At 37.6% G+C, this 21,349-nt stretch overlaps 1 protein-coding gene and 1 long non-coding RNA gene across 5 annotated transcripts in view; one reads left to right on the top strand and one right to left on the bottom strand.

The window, feature by feature from the left end:
• The window catches only part of RAP1GDS1 (Rap1 GTPase-GDP dissociation stimulator 1), an 88,323-nt gene that overhangs the window by 52,002 nt on the left and 14,972 nt on the right, over positions 1 to 21,349 (bottom strand). For 2 of the 3 annotated variants that reach the window (XM_085057965.1, XM_085057967.1), the window contains exon 2: positions 5,550 to 5,660. In XM_085057965.1, the coding sequence (XP_084914091.1) occupies positions 5,550 to 5,660 (111 nt within the window). The remainder of the gene's footprint in view (positions 1 to 5,549; positions 5,661 to 21,349) is intronic. The other variant, XM_085057966.1, reaches the window with a different exon arrangement.
• LOC146437919 (uncharacterized) overlaps positions 1 to 21,349 on the top strand; it is a 76,970-nt gene that overhangs the window by 41,219 nt on the left and 14,402 nt on the right. For both annotated transcript variants that reach the window (XR_014851591.1, XR_014851592.1), the window contains 5 exons: positions 4,212 to 4,301; positions 13,594 to 15,647; positions 17,159 to 17,428; positions 18,715 to 18,806; positions 21,002 to 21,117. This is a non-coding gene — a long non-coding RNA (uncharacterized LOC146437919). The remainder of the gene's footprint in view (positions 1 to 4,211; positions 4,302 to 13,593; positions 15,648 to 17,158; positions 17,429 to 18,714; positions 18,807 to 21,001; positions 21,118 to 21,349) is intronic.

The following is a 21,349-nucleotide window of genomic DNA, read 5'->3' on the forward strand; positions in this document are numbered from 1 at the left end:
GTTTAAGAATATGTTTGCTTGAGCAAGCTCTGAAATGTGGGGCTTTTTCTCCATGGGCTGTTCCATGAAAGGGAATGGAGAAAGCTTAAGAGGTCTAGCCAACGGAAAGAAAAGAAAGTGATTTCCCTAATCTTTGTGCTTTAGAATAACTGCTATGACAAAAGGTTCTACAACTTAATTTTTCCTATGTTTGGGGCAGGAGGATAGATATTTTCATGCTAATGTGAGAGGGCTGTGGAAACAAAAGATGAAATCCTCTGTGTACTAAAGAGGTCCACAGCTTCACTGAAATCAGATGGCACTCTAGTGTTACAAGTTAAGCAGATAAGTGCCTACCTGACTCTGCAATGAATAAGAGTATGTACACCAAACAACCAAGAATGTACAAAAAAAAAAAAATACAAAAATACGTAAAGCTCGCCTTTTTCTTTTACAAACCAAAGGCATTAATAACAATAATACATTTTAAAATTCCAGATTTTTTTTTTCAGTTGAGCCCTGAATTACAGAATTATAAAACTCTAAATTCTCCATGATTGTTCCACTCCAGTAGAGGAATTCTTCCATCTTCTATGGCCAGTGAAGATCAGAAAAAGGAACATCAAGTATAGGAAGCATGAGTACTAACTAAATTCAACAACATTTGGAAGTCACAGCTATGAAGAACGGAATAAAATTTATTTCCAATTCAAATAAAACCTCTGTGTAAACATATGGTTGTGAGAACTGGAAATCCACCAAAATAATTAAAGAGAGAAAACTAGATGCCTGTGAAAGCAGGTGCCTACAGGAGATTGGGGGCATTCGATGAAGTTTCACCACTGACGAAGGAATGTGAAAAATCTGCTGTCTCTGCAGATATCCAAGATTTTCTTAAGCACTCCAGATGCTAAGACAGCCTCCACTGTGATGCCATCATATAGGAACCAACACGTTTCAGAAAACCCACTGGTGACTTCCAAGAGAAAACCTGAACAAGCAGCTTTAGGTAGGAGGGATGAGCCCATGGTACCTACACCATACTGCTGGAACAGTGGGAAGTGATGGCAAAGGCTTACTAGAAGTGGCTCAGAGAATTTGTAACAATGTTATTTTCTCTGATTCAACACAGTGAGTGTACTCTAAACAAATCATGGCTCCGGCGTACAGCCAAAATACATTTTGAGGCAAAGCAAAATACTATTAAGGAAGCGTGTTCATTATTGGAAGAAAAATGACATACTAAAGTAGCCTTTGAATAATGCTGAGATTTCCAGTTTCAAGCATAATTTTAAAATTTTCACGTGTCATGTGATGGTTCCTTGAGTTACCAGATATCAGCATAGCTCAACAAATAGAAAATAGTGCATCTTAACCAACCACATCTTTAAGGTAAAGTGCATTATTTCAAATCTTTCCAACAGTTCTAAATCCTTTTCAAACCTGGGGCCCTGCCCTCTCACTTAAGCTTATCTTTATTGCTGTGATTTTGCTTAACCATTTTTACACACAAACATGGAAACTCATAGTCTCCTAAAAAGTGTATGTTGAAAAAAAAAAAAATTCCAAATGCATGTGCCAGCCTTTCCACTTCATCTACATGTCAGACATTTTCAGAGCCAGGTGCTGCAAGCTGGGATTAGTGGGCATTTTCAGCCTCTCACTGAGTACAGCAGAGCCAAAAATAACATTCTCAGCAGATTTTTCAGATTTCTCGTTTATCAAAACTGGGTTATTTATGTCTGATATAACTTCTTGTATCTAAAACACAGCAGGTCTGGACTAGCAGTAACTATTTTTTTGTTCTTACAGCAATAATTGTGTCTCTGGGAGCCTGCTGTTTAAAAGAAAGCTTCTATTTCCTTTTTGCTTTCTTTCTCTCAGGCAGTCCTTTCTTGAGGACCTTCCATGGGGGATCTTAGGATAAAAGCACTTTTTTGATAGGTATAATATTTATGAAATGGCTCTTAACAGGTATAAATTTGTGTATGTTGATTGAAAATGATGGTCAATATTATTTTCTCCTGTAATTCCTTATACATGGCAATTAACCAATTGTTCCCAATATCCAATAGTAGCACATATCCATATTTTTCTTTAGGTGTGAGATACAAAATAAAGCAATTATACTTCACTTACTTCATTCCGGAAATGTAAGCATATGATCTTTCAAATTACTTCAGTATGTCTTACTCATTCTTTTGATGAGGTTTTTGCCTTTTCTGATTGTTATGATCATTCTACACTCCATGTAAACAGTCTGCTTCCAGATCAGCAAAATTCTTTCTTGACAATAACCCATCAATCCATGTCTGTATAGAATTAATCCAGATTCTATGGAGCAGACAGTGGAGTAACTTGTTTTAATGTATAGTTGTTAAAACACATGTAAGATATGACTTTCACCTCTTAATTGAATATAAGCCAGTAATTCATTTAGAGCATGGCTGGCTCTATTTTTTTTCTGCTTATAATGCTTATAGATCATGTACCCCAGCCTTTCCTTAAAAATATGAATTATAGGAAGTTTAGCAGATTGGTGAGCATTTGCAGGTGGAGAGAGATCAAGTATTTGCAGTTTTCTTTCAGAAGCAAGGTGTAGAGAAGCTCAGCTTATGTGCATGAGGTAGATCCACAGAGGTGAAAGGAGCTCTTATATTACCTGTGAATCTCAGCTAATGCTACTGCAACCTTACGGCTGCAAAGTCCCCAGATATGCCAGTTAACTTCACTGGGAATGCTGAAGAAACTCCACACAAAAGGAGGTCTGTCATTAGTCTAAAGCATTTCTAATGCATGTTGATGTCTTATTCTTCTGTCATTGTTGCCTCTTTGATCTTAAATGCCTCAGTTTTCTCTATTGCTGCAAGCTAGACCACATATGACTGGCCTCAGACGGAAGTGCTGGTGACAGACAAGAACTAAAATATCTGCATAAATAGGAATCTACATATTTCCAAACAATGTCTCCGAGGGAAACCATCTGTGCAGGATTTTCACACCCAGGTCTCAGATGTGAAGAGCTATGCAACTTTCTCCTAGACAAACTGTAGTTAAAACAATTTGAATTTGGCTTGCCAAATATTTACCAGCAGTTATCAAATTCAGCTGAGTATTTGACTCACCCTTCTCTAGTGTAGCATGTGTGTGTGCATGCACCTTAATTTGACTGGTGTGACAAATGGCAGAATAGCTCCTAAGGTCAGATAGGAGATATCATGTTCCAGGTCATTACACCTGTCTAGGATTATCAACACATCAGCTTTGAGAAGGAGAGTGAAAAACAAAAGGATACACAGCAGATTGCATAAAAAGAATGAAAAGTTACACTATTCATAATAGCTTTGTAATTTCTTTCTATAAAGTAGAAAACATGAGAAGAAAGTAATGTATTAACATAATGAAAATGTAAAAGATTGTATGCAAAGTAAATGGAACTAAAATTTTCACAGTATTCTTAGAGACTAGGGAATTTAACTACTATTTCTGCAGCAGCCACAAGCCTATGCTGCATGCAGATGGCAATTAAAAGCAGTGTAACGGTCACTGAAACATTCATGTTTACATGCAGTATGCAAAGCTGAAGCTGGCCTTTGCTGAAAATCTCCATTTCTAATTATTGTACAATAATTTATACACAGACACAAAGATACAGTTTATCTCATAACTATGTATCATATACATAGTAATATACACTAAAACTAAAAATTAATCCATCAAATCCATATTTAGACGTTAACTGGACGGATGAGAAAGTGTTTAGAAAGTTGATTTGGCATCCATGTGTTAAATCAACCTATTACCTCAATCTCTGAAGTATTTTGGATGTACTGCTGTCCTCATAAAGTTATCTCAAGCCAGAAGTCTGTCCCCCAAATCATCACACTACATTGAGAACTAAGGCCTCCAAAGAGACTTGGCAAAACTTAGGTATGGAAATGTCCAGTTCCCTTGAATGGAAATTGATATACTGATTCCTAAATTACCAGCAAGCTGTTTAAAAAACCTGTCCTATCTGACCCATCTAATTTTCAGTGCATTATTTCAGTTGCCCTCAATCTTGAGCAAATGTGAATATGTGGAGATATGTATCATATGGCAGCTCGGCAGGGTCATATTCATGTTACTGACTTACACACAAAGAGCATGGGAAATTGTGGAGAGATTAAATTTTCTAAAACTACCCAAAATAGAGGTCAAAATCCTAACAATCTCTTTATCTGATCTGGCAGCTACAAATCTAGAAGAGAAAAGATTTTGGAAGGAAGAGCAGAGCCCTAGACTGAGACAGAACAGAGTCATCTGGTTGCAAGGAACCATCAGTAAGTTTGCTGTACATCAGTAAAATTATTTTGCATCTGCCAGACTTTTCTGTGACACAGCTATGTGACCTTCATAGGCCAAACAGCAAACTCTGTTATTTGCACAAGTAGGTTGTCACTTTGCATATGATCTCCTTTTTATTACTTAAACAACAAGTATTAGACTTAAAAGTAGTGGAAATAAATCCAACTGGAGGCTGGATTAAAGTACTGGATATACCTTATATATAATTCCATAATAAAAATGATTCAGCATCTTCAAAAACAGTTGATCTAAACCCTAAAGATTTTATTACTTTCTGTCTGATATATCCTTCTAAATAAATGAGAATTAAAACCAGACTACTATTAAATGCAGACGCTGTTACAATCCATTTTCGACTTGATCTAGATGCTGCTTGTATTCAGTTGTGAAAAACCTCATGAAGTATTTTCACCAACTAATCCAAAAGCCTTTGATTTGTAGAATACCATCATGTGAAAAAACCCAAGACTTATTAGCAGTATGTACTTTTGATATATTGATATTTACAAAGGACTAACTCTTTGTTAAAAAAAATAATTTTTAATCATGGCTTTTACCTATCCTGAGAAGTTTTTCAACCTGAAATTGTACACATTTTTTTCTTCTGCCACAATCTGAAGCACTAAGAAATTTAAACTCAGAAAAGCCTTATAAACTGTCATCTTCATTAACCTTACCTTTCTGGCTACTGGAAGTGAGGAACAGCGTTCTAAAGTTTTTGGTGAAAATGACATCTTGTTTCATTCTGGTGTTATTTTGTTACTATACTATGTATCAAATTTGGACAATCTTTGGCTACCCAGACTAGTTCTGCTAATTGAAACTTCTGAAGTAAGAAATCTGTGATCTCGAGAGTGAGGAGAAATACATTACAAATGGGAAACTATGCTCTTTCAACCAGAATTAGCAAGCAGTTTCCTTATCCTTCTCCCCATCTTATCAGGGTTATTTCTCCATCTGCTCTTTCTTTCCTGAATGATCAATTAGAAAAGTAATTGTTCTACTTCATCTTGGAAAAAGAAAAGGACTACAGCTGTTCCAAATATTCAAGTATTTACCTGTCACTGTCTTTGTTGCTACTGGAATGTTGCAGACATATGGGCTGAAAACCCCCAAACGCAACAGAGCCAATCCAGCAGCCTACTGCTCAAGTCAGTCTTGCTACCACATTTTAATTCACTGATCTCATATGATTTAAAATTTCAAAGGTCCATACAACTTACTGTTTTGTGCCAGAGCTTGAAGCAGACAGTCCAAGCATCCCTCCAAGCTATCTGCTGTGCTGTCACTGGATGTTATCTTCAGCTTTTTCAGGGCTTCACTTAAATTATCTGCTTGGTAAACACAAAAGAAAAAGAAATCAGTGTCCTCATCAATTTGGTAACCACTATAGTCTTGAATGTAAATAGTGTAAAGTAAACAATTACTGTATCAGTAATCAGTACTGAAGAAGACACTTATGGTCTGTGTTCTGATGATACAAAAAGCCAGGAGTCAAAGGTTATAGATGAAATTAAACTTTTCAAATTTATATATACATTTATCATTTTGCATCTGAGAACAGGATGTCACAGCAGGTGCTTTAAGAAATGCCACTGAACAGCAATTTATCCATCAGTATTTTCTCAGCCTTGCTGGTACAGAAAACCATCAGCCATTTCTTTGCTTCCCCCCTTGTGTGTGGGAATAAAATAGAATGGAAATAAGCATATCTTGATTATTTTTTTTCATCAGTAAAGGGAAAGTAATTGAAAATGCCAATTTCTGCGCACTGTGTAGGCTTCCATCTTGACTATTCACAGATGCCTAGTGCTAAGCTTAGAGCCTTTGAAGAATTATGTCCTTTTCCACCACAATGTTCAACCACAAGCATCACTGTTTATATGTGTTAACTCTTTAAATTTAACTGATCCATAAAAACATCAGCTTGAAACAAGAAAGTTCTGTTGTGGATTTCAGAAAATTAACTCTACCCTCTTTAAAAAAATCCACCTACACCCAAATGCAAATGACATAACAGTTTTCAAAAGATGCCCATTTTCTCAGCAAAGGTTGGGGTAGCATGACTGTTACCATTTTGAGGATTCTATCTATTCACAAAAAAGGTTTAAGGATGGGCAGCTGCAGCCTCAGCCTCTGGTAAGCCCACCGATGACTAACCTCACTCTGAATGGACTATTTTTTTAAAAAATGGGTGCTGATTCAGTTTCCATGCCAACTCTGACAGTAAGCAGAAAGTGTTACTCAAAACAAATAATGCTAAATAGTGTCTTCACTCTCTCTTGTTCCCAGTGGCTGATCAAAGAGCCTTGACCCAAGCCTGACACAGCCATAGGGGCAGTTTCTTTGGAGTGTATTCTCTGCAGTATCTTCCAAGCCTGACTGGCTTCACACCAGTGTAGGAAGCCTCCTTCATAGGTGAGCTGGCACCTGATGTGCTTTGCCTCCTCTTTACTTGCCTATGTTTGGAATGGTGCAAAGGAAAGGAATGGAGACACAGCAGGCATCCCATGAAGAGGGTAGAATCTCACTCCTGGAGCTGCTTTGCTTCTCAGCCAAAGCCGTGGCTTTTGTTTCACCTCCAATTTTTATTAGCACAGGCTTTTGCAGTTCAACATCCCATACAGATAAAGACAACACTTAATTTTGAAGTGCTTGGTATTTACACAGGAAATTGCTTATGTTTCCATGATCAGGCAGTTATTTTATCTATTCAGTAACGAACATGTTCTTAGCAACACTATAGCCAGGAGTCTTAGTACTGTTAAATGCAGAGAGCCAGCAGCATGCTGGCAACTCTGTAAAAGCCTTTTGGGCAACCACGCTTGGTTGTGGCTCCTTGAGATCTTAAAAACTTTCTTCCCTACTACCTCCTTACTTTGCCGAACTGCCACCTTCAAGCATTAGGTGGCAAGCATTAGGACAAGCTATTAGGGGAAAAAACCCCTAAATTTTATTTCCCCTCATACTCACGTTACTCTCTAGCAGGCTTACTGCAGCACTTTTCTTGAATGACATTTAACCAACAGTAAAGTTGAATGTCTACTGCAATGTCTCATTGCTTAAATATATTATTCAGGAAATACCACTGGAATTTGTCAAAAGACACAGGTGCAGGGTACTCAATGACCAGCCCCAGTACTACAATTTTACATTGTGCACTCCACATCCTCTTATACCTTCTTCACCTGCCTCCTTCTCATATTCTTCTCTTCAGTTTTCTGCTAATACAGCACTAATTCTCTTCCCTCCTTACAGGCATCTCATCTCCCTGTATATTCACACACTTTGAAGTTACAGCAACATTTATAGTAAGAAGACTAAAGATACTCTCTCTATATATGTATGAGAAGCAAGGGTTCCTATAACCTGGGGAAGAAGAAAATGCAAAGATAATAAATTCACTGTCACACCAGATTTTGCAGACTGTGAACAAAGGCTATTGACAGAGAGCACACACAGACTTTATTTCTCTCTTACAGCCTCTTTTTCACTTGTGTTCAATAAATCACAAGATTCCACTTATTATTTCATTTTTCTGTGCAAAGATGAGTGCTTTATATCAAATACTTGTTATTTCTTTACTCCATGCCCCATCAGAACCTGCAGAGTTAGGAAAAGTCTCCCCAGTCTTACTTTCCTACCTACCCTTTCTGCTCAGTGCCATGTAAAGTTTTTCTGGGGAAAGTCCACTATTCTAATACTACACAATTATAGATGATATGCAAAATTATGCATTTTGGGCAAAATTGTCAAATGTGGTTATCCAAATATTTAATGCCTTAGGACAAACAACTCAATTTTTCATGGCACCATACATGTGCACATCCCACTGCCAAACATGAACATTTAATTGCAACTTTAGACACACTTCAAGTGCAACTTGGGGCAATGGTACTTGTGGCCATATTACTTTTAAAATATCTTATAAAACTGTGTTGCACTACATGCCAAACTGCCATGCCACTAGGTATATTTGGATGCTGTATTTTTAAAATAACAGTAGAGATTAATATAGAAACCATACGCATTAAGTGTGTCTTTAAAATAAATTACAATCCTTGATTTTTAATAAGCCTACAACTCTGAACTTCTTGCACCTTAATACTTTATCCCTCTGTGTTAAGGAAGAAAATATAATAGCAATACTGTAGAAACAACAGATCTCCTGACACACTGGTGTCTCCTGACACCTCCCTCCAAGCACAGAGGGAAGAGACCATTCATTATTTGCTCATTTTGGTTCTTTCTGTCCTAGCCTGTCTCCTTTCTAAACAGAGTTAGTACCTTGACAGAGACAGTTACTTTTGAAACCCAAGAATCGTGGACATGTGCAAATACATCTTCAACAGATTCAGAGGTTTTGTTATCTTTTAAATTTCTTTTCTTTTGTTGTCCTGAAAAGAACAAACCCTTACAGTCTGAGATGACACTGACATTCAGAAATGAGAAAGTGCTGTAGTGTTCCAGAGGGCCCTCACCATATAATCACACAAGACTTCCTGATGCCTGCTGTTTCACAGTTGCCCTAAACCGGTTGTTTAGGAATGAAGCTGCAAATGCTTGTCTTCTAACAAAACCCCTGTTGCTTTCTTGTGATCATCTCCTGCTTACTTTTGTGTCTCTTCCTCTCCTTCTATAGAAGATGTTTCCAATAGGATTGTTGCTGCACAGGCTGTTCAGATTCCCAGCAATAAAACCCCATCAAATAAAAGCAATATAAGGAATCTTTTTGGCTGAGTATCAGAGAAATGTGAATAGGTACATTTTGTCAACATGCAAGCCACGTGAAAGGTCACGTTAGTTAGGAAGATCTAAGGGGGCAAGATTAGGATGGTAAGGGTAAAAATTGGCTAGTAATGTTGCCTGTGGTACAGCTGGTCAACAGTGTGGTATCATGGTGTGACTTTGTGAGCCATCAAGTCTGAAGTTTAACGAAAGTATCAACTATTTTGTTGATGACCCCAAGCACAGGGAGTCTCTCATACCTACATCTGGCTTACTGTATTGCTTTCAGAAGAATTAGTTATCTTACCTGGCCAAAACGCTCTGAATCCCACAGACCTTAATCCTATTTATCCTAATGTTACAAACTGTTAAGTTAGGAAGTGGAGTCTGCCAAGAGCTGTCAGACCTGTCTGGCCCATTCCACCTACTGTTGCATTTTGTTTTCCCCAATAACTACTCCTGCATAAACACTCATAAAAAATGACGTGGTTTAAATACTTTGATTGCTCACATTGTTTTTTGGTAGCACACTATTACTGCTAACCCTTGCAACCTTTTGCTGTCTCTTGTGCAGGCATTTTTATGAAGAAAATTAGTCAGAAACTAACATCAGTGAATGTTTTAATATTCCATTTCATTCCATTGTACTCTTTTTCCCTGAGAGCTTTTCTGTGACTCATTCCTATTTGCAGTCACTAACTTGTTTTATACAAAAGAGCTATTCTTTCATCTAAAAATGTGGTAGTTGATCAACTTTGTTTAGTGTCAGGGCTACAGAAGTACTGGTTAGAATGCAAAAAGTTTGACAAGGTACCCAATAGTCTTTCTAGTGAGGCAGCTTCTGAGGCTAAGAATGAACTTGCCAATTTGGCTGTGAGCTCACAGCATCTTCACCCAAATTGCAGAAAAAGCCCTATTTCAAGACTCACATTAATAAAATATTTAGAGTATCTTAGATAAGTACTTAGATGGTCAGCTTTTGTCTGGACTGTTTGTTTTTCATATGTCTCATAACATTTTTTCCAGTATATTTTCTCTAATAAATTAAGTCTTTGAACATATCATTAACATTGACTACATCTTGACTGACACTTTGCAGACTGTTGTTATTAGAGACTATTACATTACACATGCAACTTAACAGATAAGGAATTCAAAATAAGTTGATATTGAAATGGGACATAGTGAAACCTGGTGGTCAGATAAGAAGTTCAAGCATTTCTGCTATTACAGGGATGGTGGCTGTATTAACATCAGAGCCTTTTGAGTCTGTTCCACTGCTTCTTAGAAAGCAATGAGACACCAATCTGAGCAGAAGGAATGGTGTCATTTTGTGGGTCTCCTTGTGTTGTAATGGCATAAATCTCTTAAAAATGTGAGTACATGGACATGGGCTAGACTTCAGAAACTACTTCATTTTCTTGTACAGACTTGAACTTACTAGAATTTCAGTCTAAACTAACTCATGGGGCAATCCACCACAGGCTCACCACAGCTGTTTTTGATGAAAAGTGTATTCTGAGGTGCTATTATTTGAGAGCCTGACACAAAGATCAGACACACAATCCATTTGGGCAAGATTTATGTATTTGGCCTGAATTACTTTTTGCAGCAGAAAGACTAGCAGCTGGTGAGATCTGTAGCACAACTCTGGTCTTTAATGACCACAGATGCCACTTCCCCAAAGCAAAGAGAAGACTGGCCCAAAATTATGAGAGGCCTTTAGTTTGCAGGACATTGAATATACAACAGAAATATACAGCATGGGTCCTTTTTGAACCTATATAAATTGAGACACCTCCTTCTGGAGAATTTTTAGAAGATACCTAGTCCCATACAAATGTTCACCTCGACATGCAAAATACTTCAAATACAGAGTTTGAGGACGGAAGAATCTTGTTCTCATGTTTAGCCCATTGCCAAAAATTACTCCATCCCTTCCTTTTCTTGTAGTAGCTGCCCTCAAGTGCTCCCAAGTGTACAGTGTTTCCTGCCAAACCACCCAAACCCATCATTAGAGATAACACTTTGCTCCAGGCCCATTCAGGAAATTTTAAAACCTGGCACCTAATCAGGAGGTACCTACATGCTGTCAGAGGGCAGCAGTGAAGAATGAGTTTTTGATTAGTAATGCCAGAAGACCTGGTAAAGACAGAGAAGACCAGCATCTTAACCAGGAAAAAGCTCCTTTTTTTAAAAACAGAAACTGTTTGTTTCTATCCTATCATGTTCATTGAGGTGGGTTAATGCTTTTTTCCCAACAAATTTTCTAGTTCTAGGGATATAATGATGGATCATTAACTGCAGGGCTCCTTCTGAAACCTTTTTTTTACTTAGGTACATTTGCTCTACTTTTCTAGCATAGTAACTAATTTTAATGAGAGTGTCTATTTTTGACAGCAGTTCAGCTGCTTCATTCTTAAACACTTTCTGAATCTTAGATATGTACCATCTGGTCTTAGAGACTTGTTACTCTTTCATTTATCTGCTTGCTTCTGCATCTGTTCTTCTGACATGGAGCTTCATTTTCATTACCTGAAAATACTGACATGCAATGACTCACTGCCACCTGAGCACTAAGCTACCTAATTAGTTTTTGTAATTATCAGGTCAGCCTACATATACTAACAGCTACTTAGTCAATCTGTATTCAAAACCAGGATAGAAACCTAAACAAAGTGGCATCAGCCAGTAGTCGGTTCACTCAGAATCTCTTGCCAATACAGAATGTTCTGTTTTGCTTTTCACACACACCACACCCACACCCCCCTTGGAGGACATTTGATATCCTTGAAAATAATTTGGTGTATTATTTTTCACTGTACTTGCAGATAAACAGTAGATTCCAATACAAAAATATTTACACTATGGCAAGGTATGAGGATCTTTAGCTGCTGTAATTGGTTTCTGCACACTAATGATCCTCTACTATTTAATTCATTAGTAATTAAGTCTAGACTGTAAGAATTGCATTTCAGAACATTTTGCAGAAACCTGGAAGATTTTTTTTTCTCATTCCTAGGAAAACATGGTACAGATTTAGGTATATTTATATTTCATAATTAAACACGGCAGATCTGGAATTATCTTAAGGTCTAAAGAAAGTGATCAAAATTCAGTGAAACCAACAAAACTTTACTGGTTTACATAAAGCCCTAGATTTTGCTTAAAACCAGTCCTAGAAGAAGAATGAAATAGATCTTTTTTCATTTAATAGAAAATTGCTTGACAAAGGGAATCTGTAGTGGATAAATTTCATTTAAAAATCAGCTAATGATAGGAAAAGTAATTATTTCAAGGAAGAAGACATCTGGTTCTCAGTTCATAGAAAGATCCTTTCTCGTACTCTGTTACTAGGAGTAGTTAGACAAGATGGCTACCAATTTGTAAAGAATTATGATTTAAGTGACAAGATTGCATTTGTATTTGCACATTCTATTTTCGTATAGCTTTTTTTCCTCCAGGTGTCTTATCTTCACTGAGTCACATTATCAAAATGGTTTTAAACACACAAAGTTCCAGAATTAAATCAACCTACACATATTTCACCATGTAAAATATTTCCCATACAATGCAGTGCATGCCAAGATGTACACATTCTGAAGAATACTGTTTTATCCAAGGGACACCCCTCTCTTTCAGGACAAATGTTCTGTCAAAGAACAGCTGAATGTCTTCTCATATTCTCTTCCTTGGCAAGTGGTTCTTTCATTTACCAGATACTACTAAAAAATGAAGCATCACTTCCTTTCTCAGTGGCAATTATAAAGTTAGCATCATTACATTATGTCATGAGACTTTCAGGTTCCAGAATTACTGTACATCCTGGATTCTTTAGGAGTGTTCAGATGCAGATTACACACAGTCAGCACTTCTATAAAGCAGACCACAACACATTGTGGGTAGGTATCATGAAAGCATCAGGTATCACATGGGTATCACAGTTCTTTGTGGGAACATTCAACCGTAAATTGTCAGACCAGTGCTTCTATATACATGCCCACCCCTCCTTAATTTATGATATGGCTTCAAAGTACTGCAACAAAAAAAGGCAAGAGGTCTCCTCCACCAGATTATTCCAGATTACTGCCCACCCTATGCACAGAATGAAAAAGATTTAGTGGGGGGGGGGAAAAACAATAGGACTAAAATAGTATCTCAAATGACTACTGTTACTTCAGACAATAGTCCAAACTTGTTTCTTGCTCGTGCTAGAACAAAAGCTCATCAAACGAATTAAAATGCACAGCCTAAAGCAGACACTTGGCATAGAACATAGCTCTTCCTGAAGAGTCAGTAAATGACTGAAACAGGATCTTGGAAACAAAGGAGTAACCTTAATACTAATCAAATCTATGATTCCCTACAATGCTGTATTACATATAACCATATGGAGCAGTATGGAAGAGACAATGTCTATGCACACACACACGTGCAGCTAGCAGGGCTTGCATCTCTCTACTGCATTTTCTTTTCATTCATTTTAGGTGGTTTATTATGTTCTGTTGTCTTCTTTCTTTCCCTTTTCTGCTCCTCCAGATGATTTCTGCCTGAAGCACTTTTAATCTAGCCAGCAAGAGTCACTTTGTCAAGACAGCAAGAACAGAGAACAGGTGCTAGAAAACAAACAGAAGAAAATTAAACTACAGAAACAGTACAGTCTAGAAACAGCACATTCAAAACTACACGTATCAAGCTTTTTCAGCTTTATCTTTCCTTTGAGAAGATTTTTGCCTACACTAGTGCATCTAACCTTTTCTGACTGTACCTACTCTAAAAATCCTGATACTAATGTGACTCCAGTTAGTTGATTACAAATGCCAATCTAGACATTACACAAACAAATAAGAGGAAAACACTTTCCTACAGCATGTTTTAATTTTTCATTAAATTATTTCCCTTACTATACTAGAACAAACACTGATTTTTTTGAGCATAATTTAATGATGTTGCCAATTCTCTGTACTGTTTCTAAGTTTGTACAAAGTATCACTTATTAAGCAACAAAATAAGATATATGTAATGCTAGAAGTTAGTATGAGTGGACATTTGTAGGATGCTATAATGCAGGACAACAATTTAGACTTGAAATATACATTCCTAATCAATCTAACAAGCTTACTCTACTGTTAGCTTTTTTGATAAACAAGTTAAAATTCCTTTTTCTTCTTACTGAGCCTAAAAACAAAACAAATACATAAATAAATAAATCAAAATCAGGCAACACAGAGCTGAGAATACAAAGTTCCAGGACTGAGGAAAAACTCTCTTTGACTTCACCAAGCTCTGGTTCTGGTCTTTGGCCTACACTCTGCAAGTAAGTGCATATCAACTGTACAATATAAGTACACAGCTCAATATCTGTCATAACTAGACTTATGATACCAGCTTGAGTTACTGAACAAATACAGGACTTGATTGTGTACAAAGCCCTCAGGCACATCTTTCACCACCAACAGTGAGAATTTTGTCTGGGTAAGATATCCAGGCTCAAAATTGGTACTGCTAGCTCTAATTGTATGTCATATCAGTGTTCTTCTGTCAGATGAAATAGTAACCTCTTACTACAGCCCTTTTCTAGCTATCCTGAGCTCCTGGAACACCTTAGATACGGAAAGGAAGCACCTGAAAGGAACAGGGTGAACCATGAGTCCACAGAGCGTTACAGATTTTGTTTCTTTCCTTTTAAACTGACTGGCTTGAAGGTCATAGAATCACAGACTCATTATGGCTGGAAAAGACCTCCAAGAGCATCAAGTCCACCCTTTGACTGAACAGTACAATGCCCAGTAAAACATACTGAAAAGTGCCCCATCCACTCATTTTCTGAACACTTCCAGGGATGGTGACTTTACCACTACTCTGGGGAGCCTATTCCTGCTTTCAGTGAAGAAATTTTTTCTAATATCCAACCAGAGCCTCCCTGGCACAACTTGAGACCATTTCCTCTTGTCCCAGTGACCTGGAGAAGAGGCCAACCCCCACCTTGCTACAACCTCCTCTCAGGGAGTTGTGGAGAACAATATCACCATTCTTTTCTCCAGACTGAACAACCTTGGGTTCCTCAGCTCCCTGTAGGACTAATCGTCATCCTGCAACTCACCAAAGACAATGGAGATTCTCAGTTTTCAGGTATTTCTTAATGACAATAGATAAATCCATGATAATGCCAGAAAAGCAGGAGTCACGTGGTCTTAATACGTTTACCAGAATCCTTAAATGGATATCTGACATCATTACTATCAGTGGTTAGTGATATCAGAAACCAAGTCTCTTTTAATACTTTGGTATTTTTTGTTCTTTTTTTATAAAACACATTCTTTAAGTCTATTTCTTAGAAAGCTTGTTTCTAAGTTCTGCTTTTAATATGACCACAAATTGTGTATATAAAAACACCTTCTTGAAATTCACTAAAAAGTTGTGATACCTAAATTACTACACAACTCAAAATTCTTTTCCTATCCACCTCACAGAAATGACAACCTCTGAAGCAGTCTTGGTCTTTGCATTGAGGGAAGGTATATGTGTAATTTTGCATAGTGGGAAAGTACATCAAGCTTTCTGACACATCCTCTACAAGCGTTTCAAAAATAGTAAGTTAAGAAACAAAATCTCAGCCCTTGTCCTGTTGGCTGTTAATAAAATTCCATCTGGTCACTTAGGAGCTGTGCCAACATTACCACACAAAGAGCTTTTAAGCTGTTTGAATGTTCAAGAGTCATTTAACAGCTTTTTTTATTTACCTTTTTTTTTTGTCAAATATGCACCTAATAGTATACAGATGGCTAGGTTCTAACAAGTTTACTTGTATGCAATCTTGCAACTAACCTTGAAAGTAAACTGCTGAGGTTTTCCTTTGGGGTGTTGCTTGGGTTATACATTTTTTCTAACATTTAGGATTGTTCAGTCTACTGCTGCTCCAAGTTCCTTATTAGGTAAATACAAAGCAAAAGTGAAAACTTGGTGTCTGGTTTTTCTAAAACTGCAAACATAGTCAGAATCTGCTCAGAGCCAACAGAATGGGAACAGGGGACAGGAGCTGAAGTCTCAGTAGACAGCAAGTTAAATGTTCACTGAAAAATGTTCACAGGGAAAGAAATCCCAAGAACCACTCTGGGCAATGAGAGAGACTTCAGCAGCAGATGGAGACTATTCTCAGTGTATATTATATCTTTCAGTGCCAAAATCAGTTCTAGAGTTATTCTCTCAACATTGTGATAAAATATGTGTATTTAATATAGGAAAATAAATTTCACACTGTAATTTATATTCAAATATGTATTGTAAAACCAAAACTGGTTTGCTAAAAAAACCCTACCCTCCATTTAAAAAGAACCTTCCGATTGACCTGATCCAGCTTCAAAGTTACCCAGCTTGGCACAGGAGGCTGCATTAGGTGATATCCACAATGATTTCATTTTTTGAGTGAAGCCATTAGTCCATGTGATGAGGTTGTGTAAATCATAGACATGTAACACTGAATTTGCTCGGTCTGTTACCTTCAACAATCATTGCAGCAGCCAAATTATCAGAGAGGACTCAAAATGCTGCAAGACTCGCAGGAATAATGTTGGTCATCCACTTCTGCATTATCCTGAGCCAATAGGGATCAATAGGTAAAACAACACAGTGTTTTTACTATTGTATGACTTAACTTGTGAGCAATTCAAACAAATTAAGTTTTGGAAAGGATCTGAGTAAAAGACCTTAGCTTTGACATTCTCTTTCAGTTCTTTACTCTGGACTTAATTAAAAGTAACTACTCCAATCTTCAAAGCTGTTACATATGTGATTAGAACCCAAAGCACAATTACTACAGAAACTAAAATGGGTCTGAGCAGTGGAAAACAGACACTTATCTAGGAAAAGCTGTGAAGATTTAAGGAAAGACTATTATAGATCTAATAACAGAACATAATGTTTCTACACATACTCTGTGTGCTATATTTTTGTTTCGTTTAGTGCTGTATTTTTAAAGGTATCTTGGCACCTTGAATGGAGATGTAATTGAAATAAATAACTGATGGAATCTGCTTTCGTACTCCTGGTCTGAAATCTTACATTTTCATCAGTTAATAACTTGAATTTCCCGGTCCTTTTCCAGGCAAAGAAATTGTTTTGTTTGTTGGATCTTCAAGCAGCTCATTTTAAATTCAAAGTTGATCAGAACACTCTAGCAACCCATTTTCTCCTGGTCCAGCTAACAACTTGAGTTTCTCTGTGGCAGCTGCTACCACAGTGTCCTGTGCCAAGAGTTCCCTTCGCATGTCAGCTCTGAGGGAAACCTCTCTGACATCTGACAAAGAACAGGTACCAGATAATGAAAAGCTTGAGGGCTCACACAACACACTTCAATGAAACCTCAGCAAGGAAAGTAAGTATTTACCCTGATACAAATGTCATTTTGTGCTCTATTTTTACATTTTTGTTTCTATTTAACATGGAAATAGAAATATGAAATAAAACAAATAAAAAAGGTAGCAATTAAATTAGCTTAGAGGCTCCTAATTAAAAAGACATAAGGCATTCTGTTATGCAACAACACTCATGCCAGTTCCATTTTTTTTTCTTGACAAGATACATATCCTCAACCAGCTGATCTACTACACTCATCCCTGCAGCTATCTTTTTATGGAAACATACAGTTTTCCCCCAGTTCTCTATCCCAGGAGAAGGCTGAATTGCAGCCTCTGCATCTTGTCAGACTGGGGGACTTCACAATGATGTTCCAAAGGATACATATTCCTTAGATATGAAGTCTTAATGGTGGTTTATGCCATTCTCAGAGGACTTTAGAATTTGCATTTAATTTGGTTTTATTTATTTTTCCCCAAAATGACAAAAAAAGTTCCTACTTTTAATTACAAGCTGCCTGATAATTACAAACCATGCATGAAAGCTTTTAGCTCTGAAAACACACTGAATCTTGTGAGTGTGTACAACTAACTTATAATGGAAGTGACCTGTCTTTTGTGTTATTGTTAGGTTTTCAGGGAAAGTTTCTTACAAAATAAGGTGGTTGCAAATCTAATAAGTGCCTCTAAATCCTTTTATTTACAAATGTCTAAATTAAATTTTTTAAAGTACTTTTTTGCCTGTATTATCCTACTCAACATTACTTTTGTTGAAGCATTTTTGTCCCAAGGAGGAAAGAGAGGGAAAGACTATCCCATAAAAATGCACCTTTTCCACCTGAACACACAACAAAGGAAAAATTCCCTTTGACCACAGAAGGGCCAACAGACATGTGACAGTCTCCTCATGCCTTGGAGAAAAAGGCTTGCAGTATTCTCTAATGTCAATGAAGGATACAAAGGAAATTAAAGTCAGTTTTGGAAAGCCCTGCTTCTTGGCTGGTGAAATTGCCTGATGCCACCAATCCTTCAATTTTGCAGTTTAGCAAATTTGCTATCCAAATCAACAATATGCACTTTGTAGGCAGATTGTGGTGCCCATGTGCCACAAACTGAAGGCTACAATTGTCAGCATCCTTCCTCTGTAAGCTTTTAGGGCCAAGTTGTACTCTAGAGTTTTTAGTTTGCATTTATAGGTATCCTGTATGGCTTTAAACCTGGTGTTACTAAGATTAGCAGACATCTGTGGTTAATCCCTCCAGTGATAAATAGTTACTTATTAATGCAGTTGTTTATTTTCACCTAGGAATACACAGGATGTAAAGCATCAATAGAAACACTGCAGTGACAGGATCAGCTCAGATCCTCTCTAAAGAAAAAGGATTCAGCTGAGTTCAGGTAAGACTAACATAAAACTGCAGAATCAGATAGCAAAACTGGTGCACAAACTGCTCAATATAACCCTATTTCAAATAAAGATTTCCACAAAACCCACTAGTATTCTGCATGACTGCTGTAGTTACAAATGATCAACAACCTCTGCACAGCCTTTAAGAGCTTTGTTTAGTAAAATTCATACAAGAGTGGCAATGCAGTAAACATGATAGTGATGTTCTGAGGGAACACATTACAGTACACAGGCACAGCTGGGTAACTCACAATGCAAATGTTACAGTCCTCAAGTATTATTTCAGATCACTATGATGAACATTTGAATGAGTAACATGATGAAATATGTGTCCACTGAAAATATGGTTCTGAAGAGAAAATCTGACAGCACAAATCAGAAGGGGAAATCTCCAAAAGAAAAGGCTACTTCCTATGTCTTAAATCTCAGGACTCTTAATTAAACTATTAATCCCCCATTCAATCAACTGTGTTTGGGCAACATCCCAAAAACAAGTGAAATGCTCCCAAGAGACACATATTTACAGGACGCTCAATAAAAAAGGCAAGCAAGACTTTCTTCAAAAAGAGATATATCTTCTAGAGACAAAAGATTTCTGCAAAATGCCACTTGCTACATTAAACTGCAAGTCATTTGCTTCCCGCACAAGCAGGATCTGAGTGTGGGCAAAGTGGAGGAGTGCTTTGCTTTTACTGCTTAATAATCATCTCTCAGACTAGGTAAAGAGTCATATTGACAGAAACTGAAAGGGGTCAGGCTCTGCACACAATCTGCAGGTCTGAAGGATGAAGGGCAGATGGGAAGTACAAACACGTCCTTGGGATACATTTCACAAGGGATGCAAGGATCTGCAACAACTGGATACAGTTGTAAATGCTATGTCCCCAAATCTAGAATGCCCATTCTACCCTCAAAGACATTTATCCCTCTGATGGCCACAAAGATCTTGACTGACCCTTAATCACAGGAGAGGAAAAAAATCAGGTTTATATGCAGAGATGACTGTAAGAAGCCTACCTCCCATGGACTCATTCACCAGGCACCTGATTCTGGAGAAATAAAACCTTTTTTTAAGTTCCGCGTGCATTTAGCTTAAGCCCAAATCCAGGCTTAATCTCTCAGGCAGCTTAATAACCAAATTCATATGTTAGTCTTATTGGTATCTCCGAGGGTGTGGCTCTTCTAGGTCCTGCTTTGAATGTGCCCTGTACACACAGGCAACAAAGGAATTTTTGGAGAAAGGCACTAGCATCCAACACAAAGCATGTGGCAAAAGTGCAAAAGTGCCTTATGCACACTTACGTGTTACTGTGAACATGAAAAACAAACCAAATGCTATCCTCTACTTGAAAGGATTTAAACAAAATTTCTCCAAAACATACTCAAATCAGATTTTTGTACTTGTTATGTGAGGACTGAAACACCTCTTAATTCTGTTGAGATATATTTTATATTGGATAGGGCTCTGAACAACCTGTTCTAGTGAAAACTGTCCCTGCCCATGGCAGAGGGCTTGGAACTAGATGACCATTGATGTCCCTTCCAATCCAACCAACTCTATATTAAACAGTCTTCAGAAAACAAATGAGTAGTCACAGGAAAAAGCGCTGGAACTAAAACCCTTCATCTTTTAAAAAATACACATTAACTACTAGCCTTTGAACACATACCACTGTTAGGTCTTACATCCTGGTTCATTTGAGGGTACAGCTTGAATTTCAGGCAGAGAAAAAGCTTGGACTTTTGGAGCTCTTTCCTGCATAAACATGTGCCTGTCCCAAGCAAGGCAAAGGTGGTAACCCAGATATGCCTTTTCCTCCATTTGCATTTGAAAAGAAAAAGGGTTCAAACTTTCTTAGAAAACATGCAAGCATCCAGCTCTAAGAAGTAATTTCAAGCCACGGGCTTAAGGCAGAAATCATGCTGATCAGAAAATGGTATGCATATTAATTACGGGTAATTTCCTGCTGAGCTTGGTAGTTCATCCTATTCTGAACTCTCCAAGCACTTTTTATTCAGACAGCCAGAACTCTTGGCTCAGGTTTCTGAATGCCACACTGGAAGCCAGTACCTAAAATCCAGAGCATATGTGTAATGCAGTCTGCTCCTAACCAGGCATCCATAGAGAAACTGCCACTGCAGTATTTCAGGATATTCATGGTATTTATTTTATACTGACTCTTAGGAGGACTGAGCTACTGATCAGCTGCCAGTCCTTCTGCCAATAGGAATGAAAGAAGCAGTGATACTTCAGAAGGAAGACACAGAGAACAGAAGTCAAAACCCAGCATGATTTTGGAGGTAATTCCTGACCAACTCCTGCATGTAACAAGGATGGTGCAGCCTTTGGCATAACTGAGTGCACTTGGGAGTTACTTACAGACTGCTAAAGAGTGAAGAGGCACTAAGAATCTTTGCAATGCTCTGTCAATAGTCTGAAAAACTTCAACAATGTGCCCTAGCCTGTGCTCCACTTGGCATCTTGCACCAACATTAAGGAACAACACAGTCCTGTCTATATCTGTTTATAGTG

This window comes from Lichenostomus cassidix, chromosome 4 (assembly GCF_008360975.1).
Source record: "Lichenostomus cassidix isolate B80296 chromosome 4, HeHo_3.0, whole genome shotgun sequence".
Lineage (NCBI taxonomy): Eukaryota > Metazoa > Chordata > Aves > Passeriformes > Meliphagidae > Lichenostomus > Lichenostomus cassidix.